This window comes from Macrotis lagotis, chromosome 7 (genome assembly GCF_037893015.1).
Source record: "Macrotis lagotis isolate mMagLag1 chromosome 7, bilby.v1.9.chrom.fasta, whole genome shotgun sequence".
Lineage (NCBI taxonomy): Eukaryota > Metazoa > Chordata > Mammalia > Peramelemorphia > Peramelidae > Macrotis > Macrotis lagotis.
In genome coordinates this window covers 25,894,577-25,909,913 of record NC_133664.1, presented here as the reverse complement: position 1 = coordinate 25,909,913, position 15,337 = coordinate 25,894,577, and the positions used below count along the sequence as shown (strand labels likewise).

Here is a 15,337-nt window from a genome sequence, read left to right as displayed (position 1 = left end):
CCATGTTCTCCCAATATTTCTTCTCTCTCTTTTTATCTAGGTTATGTACCCATTTTGATCTTATCATGGTAAATGGTGTAAGGTTTTGGTCTATACCCAATTTCTTCCAGTTTTTCCAGGACTTCTTACAAAATATCCCAAAAGCTTAAAACTTGACATTTGTCAAACACAAGATTACTCTAAGCATTTACTATTGTATCTTCTATGTCGATTCTGTTCCAGTGATTTACTTTTCCATTCCTAACCCATACCAATTTTGATAATTTCTTTAAATTATAGCTTAAAATCTGATACTACTACTATACCTCCTTTCCTTCACATTTCTTTTGTATTAATTCCTTGATATTCTTGAGCTTTTGTTCTTTCAAATAGTTATTTTTTCTAGTTCAATAAAAAAATTTGGTAATTTCAGATGGCACTGAAAAAAGTCCATCTTTTAAAAACATTTTTCTGGGCTTGAGACAGATAATATTCATGGAAGAACACAATCTAGAAAAATCAAAATTACAAGCCAATTACAATCTTATACCACTAGAGAGACACAACTGGTTATAAAAAAAAGATGAGAGGGATGCTTTAAAACAGCATAAATATGCCTAAAGAGCCAACTCCAAGGAGGAGAGAAAGCCACCTAATCCACTCCAGGCAAGCTCCAGTTGCTGTCAAATGTTTTCCTGATATCAAGTTCCAGTTGCTTTTCTGCAACTTCTCCCTACTTCTGCCCTTTGAGGCAAAAAGAAAACAGCTATTGCTAGAAGTCCTTCAACTAGTCAAAGGAACTAGGCTTGGATTCCCACTGAGTTTCCTCTTTCACAGATTAAACAGCCCCTCCACCAATTTTTATAGGGCATGGACACCAGCCTCTTCCTCTGGACTCTCTTATTCATGTTCCTCTTAATTTGGGGTGCCTGGAAAAAGACATGATACTCTATTCAAAGACTGAAGAGAGTATAACTACTATCTCCCTATTCCTAGAGCTTACATTCCACTAAAACCCTCAGATCTTTTTCAGACTTGCCACCAGGCCATGCCTCCTTCATCTAATAATTATGAAGTTGATTTTTTTGAAATATCCAAATATAAGACTTTACCCATAACTAATTTCATCTTATTAGATTCAGCCCAGTTCTCTGAGTTGTCAAGATCCTTTTGGACCATGACTATCATCAGTCAGTTAAAAAACATTAAGTGTGGACTATGTGCAAGATATCATATTAAGGAAGGAAGCTAGAAAAAGAGGCAAAAAAAATTGCTGCCCTCAAGGATCTCACACATTAATGAAAGATCTAAACAAACAAATATGTACAAAAAAGTGACATGCAGAATAGAAAATAAGAGAGACTAGGTACTACAAGTAAGAGGGGTTGAGAAGCCTGAGTCTGAAAGAAGCCAGAGGGGTCAGTACCTGGAGAGGAGGAAGAACGTTACAGAGGGGCTGGCCAAAGAAACTCCAACCCCCCTCTCTAGCCCAGAGATGGATGGAATGTCAATGTCACTGGACTAAAGAGCCCATGTTGGGGAATAAGGCTGGAAAAGGCAAGAGAAAATGGGTTTATAAAGAGCTTTGAATGACAAGCAGAATATTTTATATTTGATCCTACATGAAAAGAAAGCCACTCAAGTTCATACTAAATAGGAAGAATGATGTGATGAGATCTATGCTTTAGGAAAATCCCATTGGAGGGTGGACAGAGTGGGGAGAGACTTGAGGCAAGCAGACTCCCTAGGAACTCTTGGGATCATCCAGGTTTGAGGTGACAGGGGCCTGAACCAGAATGCCAGCAGTGCTAGAAGAAAGAAAAGGGTGCACTTCAGAGGTGGTGCAACAGATTGGATGTGAGGGGGCAAAAGAGGGAGCATTAGTTGTACAGGAGGACCCCTAGGTTGTGAGCCAGAAGGACAGCAAGAATACAAGTGCTCTCAACAGTAAAAGCAAGTCACAAAGTGGATAGAGTTTGAGGGAAAGATAATAAGATCAATTTTGGACAGGGTGAGATGCCTCCTGGACATCCAGATGGAGATGTTGAAAAGCAGCTGAAGAGGCAAGACTGGAGGACAGCAGAAGAGTCACCAGCCTAAAGAGGATAACATGAGAGCCACTGAGATCACAGAAGAAATTAATATAAAGGGAGGAGAACAGTGGGTCCAGGACAGAACCCAGAGGGACACCTAGGGTCAGAAAGTTTGATCTTGAGGAGGATCCAGTCAAGAAGGCAGAGAAGGAGTGATCAGTGATACAGGAGGAAAACCAACAGAGAAGAGCCCCCAAAATGTAGAAAAGAGTGTGTATGAAGGAGAAAAGAGATCAGCAAGGTCCAACCATACTTTAGTTACATCACCTTTCAGTTTTGTGTCACCTGCAAGTCTGATGAGTGGGCCACATGCAGTCTATCTTGCCTCTCTCAGAAAGCCACTGAAGGCCTCTTAGCATGCAGAGAGGGAATCCCTCAGGTTTGTCTTATTCCCAGAATCTCATCCCTGAAATCTTCCTGCTGATCCTGGGCTAATTTTCTCCGTTTTTTTCCATGGTATCCTACAATCCAATCTCTGAATTCTTCCACCTGCTCTGCCAAAACCAAGGCTGCCTCTAAGACTATCTTTCCCTCTCCTTAGTTGTCCTAGATTCTAAGCTAGAGTGGTTACTCACCTACAAAGATCACTGCTTATGAGAGTCGGTCCAACGGGCCTGCTGGCCCTCATACAACATTCCTATCTTCTCTCTTGAGCCCCTGATACAACCTTTCACATCCCTGGAATATCCTCCTTCTGAACCTCCACCTCTCAGAATACCTAGTGTTGTTTTGTACAATTCCTCCATTTCTTGGACCCTGTTCCATAAAAGTCACCTTATATTTATTCTGTATATCTGTAACAGGGTTATGTAAGTGTCTGGAACATTCCCAGATCCCCTAACATGGAAGGAACCACGTGAGTGCTGCCAATTCACCAGTGGGAGAAGGCATTAGACACTCCTCTACCATGAGTGGATCTAGCTCTCTCCCATTCTCTTTCCTCTGCCCATGAAGAGTAAAGGTCATGTTCACCCACCCCCGTGGGCGCCATCAACTAGCTCTGGATGAGAAAATGGCTACTTGCCCCTCTTCCCCCTTTGCACTGTAGCCTCAAGGTTTAGGGCTTATTCTGGTCTGTTTTACTTGTCCTTTTTTTCAATTGGAGGGATGGGTCATGGAGCCATGGCAAGCTTGGAGTAAAGATACCAACTCCAGCCAGAAAACTGGGAGGAGAAAGGGGGCCCAGAACTTAAGTCCAGCAGGAAAGTTTTGGATCTGGACTTCTGATCTAGACTCTAACCCAGCTCCCTCTTCATCACACCACCTAGATAACCCTTTACAATGATATCAGTGGCAATCTAGCTATCAAAGAAAAGAAAGGGTTTTTTTCCTTATAATCACTCTCATGTTTTTTCCTTAATATATAATTAAGAAACCTTCAGCAGACAAGGAGCTAAGAGTTGGCTGGGTCTTAACAAACGGGGTAAGTGGTTCATTTCAGATATTCCTCTGGGACTCTAGAAAAAACTACCACAGGCTCTCTGGCATACAAACCCCAAAACAACCAGTGACAAGGGTGAAAGAGAACTCCAATGCTTGAATCTTGAGGGTCAGAATGGAACCATATGAAATAAGGAATGTTTGAGTATTTTCAGCAAAAGGAATAGAATGGGACAAGACAATATCCATGAGCGCCAGTAAAAAAACTTTTTAAATCACTGTAAAAACAGAGGACATGTTTTCCAATCATAGTTCTGTCCACTGGTGTTGACTATATCACTTAGCCTATCTGGGGCTAAGTTTTTTTTATCTATAAAATGAGGGGGTTTCGATCTCTTTTCATGCCCCCTCAAGTTCTAAATCTATGATCTTTTCTTATGCACTTAAGTTAATAAAAATTTGAAGGGTAATACCACTACAAATTGATTGCTTAATTATAATTTAATTATAACTTCTCCTAGTATTTTAATCTAATATTATGCCTCTAAATTATAGCTAATTTCTTCATAAACCCCTAGTCCTATTTTAGAACAAGTGATACTGACTTTGTGAAGGTCATATTAAGAAGAAAATGCTTTAAGTACAACCTTCACTCAGGATTGCTAATAAGTCCAAAGAGGCTCACTGCCCCAGGACTGACCATCTGTCTAAGACATGTTTTTAGCCACAGCAATGAAGGCTACTAAGTCCCAGAAACAGCTGCAGCTTTTGCTGGCAAAGGGCATACCCACACTAAGGAAACCATAGTGAAACATAACTATTTAATTCGGGTGAAATCTATGGATAAGGAACATACTAGATGGGCTTAGGTTCTCTAATCTGTGCCAAGGGGAATGGCCAAGACAGCAACCTCTGTGGTCTCTTCAGGCTCCAAATCTATGATCCATTTTTTATCAAAAGTAAAAAATGGGCAAAGTGCCTATTCCTGACTTCGTTTATCCTAACTTTAAGCTCAAACTCCAAATTTTGCAATTCAAAGACTGTAAAACTATTATATGTCTGTGACATCTGAAAAATAACCTCAAATCTGTTCAATAGCTAATATTTTAAACTGGAATTTTCTGTAGAAAAGTGAATACTGATATATGACCATGTTCTTCAATAAAAACAAATTCAAAAAGTCACATCTGAACACAGACATTGATTTATACTACTTTATAGACTTAACTATGTTCCAGTACTTACTTTCTAGTTCTTCCTTTTCAAATTTGGTATTAATGGTTGAACTGGTTTTTCCAAGATCTACAACTGCTTCTTCATCAGGACCCTAAAAAACAAAAATCAAATTATATTCAGACATCCATTCATCAACTGGGAGGAGGGGGTATGTGTAAGGAAGGAGTAATGTCCAAGGAACTAGCAATCCTGGGTTACTCAATTAAAATAGAGGAAAGGATTTCATGACCAGTCACATATAAAAATTAGCTATTGCACATATGTGGCATACAATTCTGAAAATCCACCAATAGAAAACTTTTGCTTTCACTAAAAGATTCTCAAAAGTTAAGACAGTGAAGTAAAAACTGCCTGGTCCTACCTAGAAAAACTTCAGGGATAGGTCTCAGTCAACTAAAGCCCAGCTTAGCTAAGTTCAGTTTCGAGGTGCTCATCATCAGAGCAGTTGCAGAAAATTTTTGGAGGGTACAAAATTTATATTAACTTATGAAATCACTAAGACATAGCGCATTTCAAGCGTATCTCCCTACACAGAATAAAGAATCCAATCAACATCACATAGCCTTTATAAGCATTAGAGTCAAAGGAAAGCCTTAGGACAGAATTATTCACTTTTCCAAAGAAGCTAGGTCTTGAGGCAACATAACCAAATATTAATTGGGGAGAAAAAAAGTAACTTGGATGATAAGGGAAGAGAACTAGTTAAGTACAGAGAAGGAAGAAAGGTGATGTGGATAGAGTAGTAGGCAACTAGGCCTGCTCACAAGAGAACTGTCATAAAAATGGAGGGGGGGGGCACACCAGACATGAGAAGGCATGTACAAGTATTTGTGGAAGATGCCTGCTCATGACATTCCTATCAGTACCCAAAAAAAAGGTGATTTGGCCTTAGAGCACTCTGACCTTCTATAATCCAGACAATGTGCAGACATAGGCTAAGCTAAATAGATGAACAAGGAGAAAGTGATAAAAGTCTCCAATGCACGGGGCAGTTCTTCATGGCAAATTTATGTAAGTATTGAAGGATGGGCAAAGATGGGGAACAGTGTCGACCTCTGAAGGAACCTTCTAGATCAATGAATAAGATCACAAGATCCATTTGATAGCATTTTACACTTGGACCATGAAAATCCCAGTTTATGCTGCAATCATAGGGTCACAACCATAGGAGTAAACAAAATTTTAAATGTACTAATTCTCTTGATCAATTTTTTCTTTCCCCAACTTCTACTAAAACAACCACACACTAAGAAATCACATTACTGTGACTCTGTATCTGATGCAGTTAATTAATCCAGAAAAGAATACAAATATGCAAAAAGAAGAAAAAGAAAGTCCTCTTCTACTTTAAAAAAATTAACCAAAGCATAAAGAAGCAATAGTATTTCTTAAGCTCCAGATTTCAGTTTTAAAAAGGCAGTATAGCTCAGTGGGGGAAAGCACTAGATTTGGAATAAGAGTCTAAACTCAAACTGAACCTTGCCTCTAAATTCATTAACTATTATTATGACTACACCAAGAGAAAGGGATTTATTCAAGAAAGGGCAAGGCTACCTTGCATACTAGAAGCATTAATTTCCTTAGAAAACAGAAGGGCTTCTACCAGAAGTTAGTATATTAAAATCCAGGGTGAGGTGAGAGGAGTAGAGAAGGAATTACCTTAAGCTATCAAGTTCTTTATTTTTCTTTTTGGTTAATTAAGTCCTCTCAGTCAAAGGTAATTCTAAACCCATCTGTATTGGACTGTGGTTAAAAAGAATGCATTTAAGTTGTCAAAAATAAGGCTCTGAAGTTAACACTTAAATATTGAAATATATATAAGGATAAAAGTGGGGATAATGGCAAGGAATCTGCGTTTCATTAACACTTAATATCATAGAGCTGCAACTTGAAACAATCACATAGAAGTGAAAGTTACATTTGCAAATAAAAACTGAGGAACAGGACACATCAAAACCCATCAAAATTAATTAACATAGTTCTATGTTTGACTGACAAGGAACAGCAAAGACAAAATATCTGAGATGGTATCAATTAGTAGTTTGAGACTCCAATAAATTAAGTAGCAGATCTAAGTCAAAACTAAGTGGCAGTACAGGGACATGAAGAAGATTCTCTAAGTCCAAAGCCAACCCTTTTGTCAAAGAACCTGAGGATATCTCCTAAGTCATCTCAAGACCCCACTTCCGTCAATGTAATGTACTACACATCATCAGCTGCTCACTTGTCTTCTGCACAGTCCTCAATTTTGACTTGGGGCAAAAGACAGAAGACCCTTCCAACTTCCACCCACGACACTAGGCTTCTTCAGAGATTAAAGTGTTCCATGATTAGCCATTAAGCTTCATCAGAACAAGTCATTGTCCAAGATATTGGTACCAGACCAGTTCCTTGGGAGCTCGTGCTCGCTCTCTCGCTCGCGCTCGCTCGCTCTCTCTCTCTCTCTCACCTTTGGCTAAACTATTCAGCAATGGGGGATTTTATTTAGAAGGCAATAAAATATTTAAGGGCTTGATACAATCCACATCAGGCAACTGTAAACAGTACCTGCAGAGCCTCCCACTGTGATTCTAAAATGGCACTAAATCTAATTATTATCTTCCTTTAGGAGGAAAATACCTGGCACTCTACAGTCATCATTCTAGCCAATTCTAATTATTATAATCCATATGCCCGAGTAACTAGTGATCTTAGGTCAAGCTTGGATGTGCCGCTGCTGGAGGATTACGTGAAGCATGCCCAGTATTCCCCACCTGGTTCCCTCTCCACACACACACACACACACACACACACACACACACACACACAGACACATAGACACACACACACACACACACACACACACACACACACACACACACGCTTGGGGAACCTATTTGATGCTACAAGTCCCTGGGAGATTGTGGCTCTGCAGTGACAGGCAAGTTTTCTGTCTGGCTCAGGATCTAAAGGGAGCTCACCTAGAAGATCTAGTCCTCCCCACCCCCAAATCCTTTGTTCCTTTTCTTCCCTGCCAATTCTTGAGCATCATAATAGTTGTGAGCTTTCCCAATATCTCTAACTCAAAGTATTTTCTCCCAAATCAATTAAACATTACAATGAAGCACCTGGCACACACAAATCAACACTGTGCCATAGAACATCGTCCCAATAATCCCAGAGGCACATTATCTGGCTCTTCCTTTGCCACTTTCACTTCCTAAATGTCTCAAGCTCTGGCCAGAGAGTCATTCAGCTGAAAAAGTTGTTCAAGCCTTTAGTTGACATTAAATGTAAAAGGAATAAACATGACAACACTGAAACCAAATCAATGAGTTAAAGCTGCCCTTAGCCTAAACGAGGAGAACCAAAGGGTAGTGCCAGATAGGGGCAGCCCCTTCCATAGATTTTTCAAGGCAGTGGGGTTAAGTGGCTTGCCCAAGGTCACACAGCTAGGTAATTACTAAGTGTCTGAGGCCAAATTTAAACTCAGATCCTCCTGACTGACTCCAGGGTCAGTGTTTTATCCACTGTGCCACCTAGCTGCCCCAACATCCCACTTCTTATAGAATAATATCCCATCATAATAACATATCACAACTTTTTCATCCATCCTCCAAATTGATTGGGCATCCCTTCAACTTCCATTCTTTGTCACTACAAAAAAAAAGCTATTATAAATATTTTTGGACAAATAGGTTGGTCCTTTTCCCTTTTCTTAGATCTGCTTGGGATATAGATATAGGAATGCTATTGCTTGGTCAAAGAGTAGGCACAGTTTTATAGCCTTTTTGGTCACAGTTCCAAATTATTCTCCAGAACAATGCACTGTGCATCAGTATTGAAATTTTTCCACATTTGTCCTTTTCTTTTTCTGTCATGTTATTCAATGTAATTATTGTACAATGATATCTCAGAATTGTTTTAATTTGCATTTCTCTAATCAGTAGTGATTTGGAGCATTTTTGTGTCTATAGATAGCTTTGATTTCTTCTAAAAACTGGCTGCTCATATCTTTTGACCATTTATCAACTGGGGAATTTTTTTGTTTTTATAAATTTGGTTTAATTCCCTATATATTTGAAAACTGAAGCCTTTATCAAGGAGAACTTGATGTGAAATTTTTTCCCAGTTTTATTTTCCTTGTTTGCATTAGTTTTATTTGTGCAATTTTTTTAAATTTCATGTCATCAAAATTATCCATTTTACAACTTGTGACACGTTTTGGGACATAAAATATTCCCTTATCCATAGATCTGACAAAATATAGACTGCTCCCCTACCTGCTTATTGCACCATCCTTTATATCTACATCATGTACCCATTTTGATATTTTCTTGGTATAGGGTGTGAGATAGTGCTCCACACCTAATTTCTGTCAAATTACTTCCCAGTTTTCCCTGCACTTCTTGTCCAAGGTTGAATTCTTAGCCCAAAAGCTTTGCTACTGTGTACTGTATATGTCAACAATTTTATTGATACACAACTTATTTCTTAGTGCTACATTATTTTGATAATTACTGCTTTGCAATATAGTTTAAAATCTGGAGATGTTAGACTAATTTCCTTCACTTTTTTTCACTGATTTTCTTGATATTCTTGACCTTTTGCTTTTTCAAATGAATTCCCCTATTTTTGTACCTCTATAAAATAATTTTTTTCATGCACTTCTATTCATAACGAGAGAAGATACTTTTCTAGGACTCAATCTGGTTGATTCTTGGAATTGTAAAATAAAAGTCATTTTTTTTTAAGTTTCCCAGATGCTAACTGAAACATAATCAATGGTGCTCAAAGCCCCAGGTGAACAAGCCACAAATATCTTTCTCCTTCCTTGAATCCCTACAGATCATTTTTGGCACATTTGTTAAACAGGTGTGAATGAGCTAAGCTGACATATTACCTTCCAAACAGGAACAATGCCAACATTAGGAACAAGCATTTCATATACATTAGGCACACAGCTATAAATAACTGAATATTTCAATGGCAAAAGGCTTAGCAAAAAATTCCAAAATGACACCTTTACAAGTACATTCAACCAAATTAAAGCTCTAATATCTTGTACACTATCATTGAAATTGAAATGTTTTATCCTTCATTCTCGAAGAGGGCCATGACATCGGGAAGATGATGTCATGACAAGTACATGAACTGGATTTGGATTTGAATGAGGAGCCTGTGCTAAAGTTTACCAGCCTTACTCACAACTAGTGAGAATCAAGTGTCTGAGACTAGATTCGAACTCCCATCCTCCTGACTCCAAGGCCTGACTCCAATATAGGGAGGAAATGTACTCTTAAAAGGTGGGTAATTGCTCGGGGGGGGGGGGGGGGGGGGTAACACAAGACTTAAAATGATAGCAATTAATCAATCCTACCTCCACATTCCTCTAGTGAGTAATACCCTGCATTGAAAGACTAAGAACTATTTAGAGGCAAAAAATAATAATAAAAACAATAAATATCATACAAGTCCAGATAAAATCATGAATTAAGGAGTAAAGAGATTGTACTTCTACAATTTAGCAAAGGAAAGTCAGTGAATGCCATAGACATCATTGGCTTCTAGTATTTATTAAAATTGCATAAACCATTTAATTATTGTCCTTATTCTTTCCCTACCATTCATCTGGTCAGCATATTAATGAAATGACATTTCCAGCAAGGACCTAAAACACTAGCCAAGCATTTATTAAGAGGAAGGGGAGAATAATAGTCTAAGTATTTAAGGCTAATTCATGAGATTAATCAGTCTTAAAGTTAGTCCCCAAATTTGAAAATGATATACTTTCAATATCAGACATAAGCATTCCCTCATAGTGGTATAAATTAACTTGGATATTTGAAATAAAAACAGGATCAATTGTTGCCCTCAAAAACATTCTATGATGGGGGCAGCTAGGTGAGGCAGTGGATAGAGCCCCAGTCCTGGAGCCAGGAGTACCTGAGTTCAAATCCAGCCTCAGACAATTAATAATTACCTAGCTGTGTGGCCTTGGGCAAGCCACTTAACCCCAATCTGCCTAGCAAAAAAAAAGAAAATTCTATTGATGAAGACACAAAATGTGTTGCTATTTTTTGTCTTTAGAAAAGGAGTTTTAGGGGTGGCTAGGTGGCACAGTGAATAGAGCACCGGCCTTGGAGTCAGGAGTACCTGGGTTCAAATCAGACCTCAGATACTTAATAATTACCTAGTCGTGTGGCCTTGGGCAAGCCACTTAACCCCACTGCCTTGAAAAATCTAAAAAAATGGGGGTGGGGGTTGATCTGGTATCTATGAATTTTTAAAGTATTTTGATAACTACTTCAATAATTGTTTTTTCTACAATCTTATGTATTTTATTTTATGTATTTAAAACTATTATTCTGAGAAGAGGCCCAGGACACAAAAAAGATCAGGATTCCCTGGCTTTGGAAGGACAATCTGAACATTTTCATTATAACCTTTTCTAATTTCACTACATTATGTCCCTTTAATCTGTATTTACTTTAATTAAAGGCAAATGTAAAGCAGACTTACAAAGTAATAATTTGTGTAGTTTTTTATAAATGATTACTAACATCCTTTATTCTCCTATCCAATTGTATTAATGCCTTTACAAACAAAAGATACTGAATGTCAAATTGCATACTGATGTACTAGTCAGAAATAAAATAACCTTGTCATAAAAACAAATTCTACTCAAAAGATCAAATTTATCATTCTACCACTTCCCGAAAAAAAAAGAAAAGAAACCCATGTAACTCAAGTTAAAGCGAAAATAAATAGCATCTTTGAGCTGTAATACAAGAGTCCCAACTTCCAGAAAAGAAAGTGAGAGCGCTACCGTCCTCATCAGGCCTACTAGTGGACAACTGTGGTCAGTTCTGTATCCCACTGTTTGTAATAAAGCCATTAATCAGCTACAGAATGGCCAGAAGAGGCTGTATCTACTCTAAAAGGGATGGGGGGAAGGAAAGTGATACCCAGTCGCTTCCTTCCAAGTACTTGAAGGGCTGTCATGTGAAAGAGAGGTAAGACTTGCTCTGCTGGGGTCTAGAAGACAGAACCAGGGGAATAAGAAGTTACAAAAATACAAATTTAAGGGGTGGCTAGGTGGCGCAGTGGATAGAGCACCGGCTCTGGAGTCAGGAGTACCTGAGTTCAAATCCGACCTCAGACCCTTAATAATTACCTAGCTGTGTGGCCTTGGGCAAGTCACTTAACCCCATTTGCTTTGCAAAAACCTAAAAAAAAAGGCAAATTTCAACTAGATGTCAAGAACAACTTGTTAACCAATATAGCAAATCTAAAAGTGGAATGGGTTCCCTCAAAGGGTGGTAGGTTGCCCTTGCCAAAAGATCTTCAACATGAATATGAATGAACATTTGTGGACTGAATGATATGGGGATTCCTGGCAGCTGATATCCTCTCTAACTCCCAGATAGGTAAGAGTTGGGTCTCAATTCATTATCTTCATTCCCTTAAAAATAACTATTTCTGTTTTAAGACTCCATCCGAACCAAGTAGAATCCTATCCCTCTTTGAAATACAGTGTACTGATCACATATTAAAGAATCCCAAAAATGTGAAGTCATCCCAGAATACTATAGGGGGGCAAGTACCAGGAGCCCCCTCTCCCTGACCCCCCAACAGCTCTCAGAAGGGAAAAGAGACAATAAAACAAAGATCCTGAGGAAGGACATTAACTCCAGAAGAACCTCAGGATGAGAAGGTTAATGCCAGCAATGTACTCACCTACCTAAAAACTAAGGAAGAGCCAAGAAAGTTTGTTGTTTCTTCAACTTTCCTTTCCAGTGCTTCTATCAACAGACAATATAACATAATCTACTATTTTGTTAGCCAAACGTTTCCAGTACACTTGAATTTTGCCTTAACCATGAAGAGACCAGAGAATAACTGGAGATGGATAGCAATGTAAATTTAAGCAAAGAGTACAAGCTCTGCATAAACATTAGGATTTTTCCTAACTGGAACTATTGTATCTGAACTCATAACCTTCTGTATAAAATTAACTCCCTTAAAAAAAAGTGAATTTCAAGGGCCATTATAATAGCTCTAGGATTAAAATGGGCCTAATTATTTTAAGTGTGATATACAGTCCCACTCTTAAGAAAACATCTAAGAAATGCATGCATATCTGAAAAAAAAAGAGTCAGCTCATGGTTTCTGAAGACTAGATAAGAAGTTCAGATTTTACTATGCAAAGGAAAAGAGGGCAACTGACCTTTTTGGCAAAGGAGTTAACATGAGCAGTGCCAATCAGAATGGTGCTTTAGGAAGATTAATCTGGTAGCAGATGTGTGTAAGAGAGTGGTGTAAGAGAGTCTAAATTTACTAACTCTACTATGTGGTAGGCACTGGAGATATCAAAAAAGGCAAAATCAAAAACCTGGCCCCTTTCCAAAAAGAGAAAGCAAACTCTTTTCTTAAGGAGTTCTCAGAAGAGACATGAAAATCACCATGAATTGAATGAATTAGAGATAATTAAGAGAAGGAAGGTGTTGGTGATAAGGAGATTAGGAAATGCTTCTTTTTGAAGATGGAATTTTAGCTGGAACTTGAGGGAAGTCCAAGGCTAGGATATAGGCATGGCAAACACAATGACTACACACAGGAGTCAGGAGACAGGAGGCTGGCATCCAGGAAAATGGATAAAGTCTGAAAAGAAAGGAAGACCTATCTTTGAAACCAAACAGGATTTTGTATTTGATCTTAGGGATAATAAGTCCCAATGAAATCAGCAACTAGGCTATAGCTTAGTCCTTTTCAAAGACCATAGCAAAGACTGTGCTACATCACTAATAATAGGAGAAATTCAAATTAAAACAAATCTGAGGCCTCAATCTGAGAGTAAATTTGCAAAAACAAGAAAAGTCAAAAGTAGCCAACATTAAAAGCACTACAGAAGTCAAGAATATTAATAATACTGTTGATAGTAAATTGGTAAATTGGTCCAATCAATTCTGAGAAACATTTTGGAATTTTGAGTGACTTAACTGCTCCAATCTTTTGATCCCAAAATGCTACTATTGGCATCCAAAGAAATCAAACTGTTGCTCATTATTTCTTGATCAAACTTCCTCCAAGGAAATCAAACAAAGATGAGGCCCCATAAATACCAAAATATTCATAGCAGCATTTTTTGTGGTGGGTGTTTATGTAGGTTAGGGAAAGAAGGAAAGAAGAAGGATGGGAGGGAGGGAATAAGGGAGAGAGGGAAGGATAGCAGGCTATAAAACCATGCCTACCCTTTGGCCTAGCAATGGTACAACTAGGTTCTATATTCCAGAAGAGATGAAAAAATGGAACAGAAGAGGATCTGTATTTATAAGGGGATTTATAATAGCTTTTGTCCTGGTGGCAAGGAACTGGAAATTGAGGGGATGCCCATCAGTTGGGGAATGGCTGAATAAACTGTAGCATATGATTATGAGGTAATGCTATATTCTGCTATAAGAAATGATGAGCCGGGGAGTAGCTAGGTGGGTGCAGTGGATAGAGCACTGGCCCTGGGATCGGAGTTCAAATCCAAACTCACACTGGCTGTGTGACCTTGGGCAAGTCACTTAACTCCACTGCCTTGCTCCCCCCCCCCCAAAAAAAAATAAAGAAATGATGAGCAACATGCTCTCAGTAAAACCTGGAAAGACTTTACATGAGCAGATGAAATGGTAAATGTACTATCTACAAAATAATCCCACTGTAGGATGGATGACCAGCTGTAAATGACTTTTGCCTTTTCTCAGCAGTGCTGTGTATGACCCAAGACAACTCTAAAGGACTTGTGACACAGAATACTATATATCTTCAAGGAGAAAGTTGATGGTTTCTAAGTATAGATTGACACATACTTTTTTTTAACCTTTATGTTTCTTGAGAGGTTTTTTGGGGGGGATGGAGAGGGAATCTATGTTTTCTTTCACATGACTACGATGAAAATGTCTTGCATGAAATATATTTTAACCAATATCAAATTGCTTTCTCAATGAGGAAGGGAGTGGGAGAAAGGTAGAAAATTTGGGAACACAAAATTTTAAAGATGAATGTTAAATGTTACATGTAACTGGGGAAAAATAAAATAAAATATATTTTTTAAACTTTCCTATAACACGCCCCTAGAAAAAATAAAAGTTAACCCCCCCCCATAATAAGTATGTCATGCGGCTTGAAAAGACACTGAATTTTGTATTTTATATATCAGTTTATTTTGTGAGTTTAGAATAAAAAATAAACATTTTTTAAAACTTTCATAATCAAGAAATACATTTCCAAATGAGGACTTGACCTTAAATAAACCAATTTTTTTTAAAAATTTCACAAATATAATATATTTTAACTATAAAAATAATTTTAAACTATGAAATGATACCAAATGTGCTAAAATAAATTTTACATTGACCTTAATGCAACATTGAAGTCATTTCAACAACACAGTGGTAGTAGAAAACATTGAACTTGGAAATTAAAAGTCCTGATTTCTTGCCCAAATTCTACTAGTCAGTATAACCCTGTCAAAATCTCTTTTTTTCCCCAGTAGAATGTAGTTCCTTGAGGGTAGATTATCCTATTTTTCTGTCTATATCCTCCATGTCAATCACAAGACCTGATATACAGCAGGTGCAGCACAAAAGACATGAAAGAAATGCACAATCAAAGGAGAAAAT

At 38.0% G+C, this 15,337-nt stretch overlaps 1 protein-coding gene across 13 annotated transcripts in view; it reads right to left on the bottom strand.

Moving 5' to 3' along the window:
• SLC4A7 (solute carrier family 4 member 7) overlaps window positions 1-15,337 on the bottom strand; it is a 105,465-nt gene that overhangs the window by 71,299 nt on the left and 18,829 nt on the right. For all 13 annotated transcript variants that reach the window (XM_074195648.1, XM_074195651.1, XM_074195654.1 and 10 more), the window contains exon 2: window positions 4,698-4,779. In XM_074195648.1, the coding sequence (XP_074051749.1) occupies window positions 4,698-4,779 (82 nt within the window). The remainder of the gene's footprint in view (window positions 1-4,697; window positions 4,780-15,337) is intronic.